General features: G+C 40.3%; 1 protein-coding gene across 1 annotated transcript; it reads left to right on the plus strand.

Moving 5' to 3' along the window:
• Window positions 1-892: 892 nt before the first annotated feature.
• Window positions 893-1,753, plus strand: TM35_000761120 (uncharacterized protein; the record flags this gene model as incomplete). Its single annotated transcript, XM_029031320.1, has 1 exon — window positions 893-1,753. A coding segment is annotated over one exon (861 nt), but the record flags the coding sequence as incomplete, so codon positions are not given.
• Window positions 1,754-1,755: the final 2 nt, after the last annotated feature.

The following is a 1,755-nucleotide window of genomic DNA, read 5'->3' on the forward strand; positions in this document are numbered from 1 at the left end:
AGCAGTTCTGTGTGGGTGCGTGTACCACTACTGATTGTGGTTACACTGGCCTGTACTCTTGTGTGCTGATTGAGTGATGGTGTGGTGGTGTGACTCAGGTCATCCTTTGTTTTCTTTTTCTTTTTTGCTTACATCCTTACAGTCTAACTAATCTTCCACCTGTTGGGATTATCTTCTTTTTTGTTTCTTAATTTTCATGTGTTTTGTGTGTGTTTTTGCTCTCTATGTTTATCCTATAATAATTATTATTGCTACTCCATTGTGTGTGTGTGTTCTTTGAGACTCTCTCTCTGTGTGCACCTGGGCTTGCATTATGATGATGATGATGAACTGCTTTTTTTGCAGTGGGAAAAAGGAAATAATAATAACAGATGAATTTATATTTATAATTGCTTGTATATACACACACATAGACTTACACCCATAGTTGGTGTATATTTCTGTGTTTATTGTGTAAATTGGGATATTGGTTAATATTTTTTTTTTGTTTGCTTGATGGTTTTGCTGGGTCGTTATGGGCTTTGACCTGCACTGTTATGGTGGTCTGCTTTCTGGAATGTGAGAGAGAATGGCGAGATACCAATTGTTCTTGATAAATGCATATTTTCTGAGGCGTACCCAGAGTTTTATGTTGTGTATTTTGCTTGCGGAAACGTTAGTGCTGTTCTTAATTTCTTTTCGTTTTGCTTGGTTGTTATGTAAGGTGCTCCTTTACCGATATCCTTATTCTTTAACTTGGTATTTTTATTGTTGTGTAAGTGTTCTTGTTCTTGTGTTCTTTTCTTTTTGTTTGTAAATCTATTTAATGGACTGTATTTTTTTCCTTCTTTCTGCTTGACTTTTGTTTTCTCTAGCCAGGTGACATCAAGCAGCTAAAGTATCTCTTACTCTGATGATGGTACGACGTGTGGTTTATTTTCTTGTTTTCCTTCTGAACATTATCTGTGTGTGTGGGGCGACTGGTGTTTATGGTTCACCTCCACCAGCAGCACCAGCGCCAGCAGAAGTTGAAGCACTCCGTCAAGCTGATGATTCTCGTGATCAAAGCCTTACTAAAGGTCTATCTACGAACCAGGAGGATTCCCCTGAAGGTATCAATCAATGTCCAAATAAAGAGAAGGGTTGTGAAAGTAGTGAGAAACTCGCTAATGAAAACACATTGCAGGAACAAAAGCCATTATCAGGTTTGCTTCCGAACGAAAAAGGCCATGGTGACAGTCTTAATGTGTTGATAGAAGAGGAGGGTGGTTCAAGATCACATGGGGAGCAAAAAGTTCAGAGTTTAGAATCAGTTAAGAATCTTGAGAATAGTAATCCTGCACGAAACTCCTCTAATGAAGGGAAAGACCAATTAACTATTCCTGCACCTCAACCTGCTCTCGTAGATCGTACGGATCACGGAGGTCAACACCCAGAACGTACTGAAATTGAAGCTGAGCACCAAAGGACCACTGATGGACAAACAGAAGATCAAAAGAAACAACAAGCAGCTGCTAAGGAGAGCCTATCACAATCACCCAGCAAAAGCAGAACTGATGAATCTCCTTCTTCGCAAGTTCCTCTTTCTACACAAGAAACAAATAAGCAAGGAGTCGCAGAGGAATCTCAACCACAACACGTTTCTCCTGAGCAACAAATCCCTCAGACCACACAAACAACAGACTCCGAAACCACTGAAGGACAAGGCGCTTCTGCACCCACAACTACGAATACAGGTAACGTTTCTCCCAGCAGTTCTTCCACAGAAGATACCCG

The sequence above is a fragment of the Trypanosoma theileri genome, assembly GCF_002087225.1.
Source record: "Trypanosoma theileri isolate Edinburgh chromosome Unknown TM35_Tth_76_V1, whole genome shotgun sequence".
NCBI classification, from domain to species: Eukaryota; Euglenozoa; class Kinetoplastea; order Trypanosomatida; family Trypanosomatidae; genus Trypanosoma; species Trypanosoma theileri.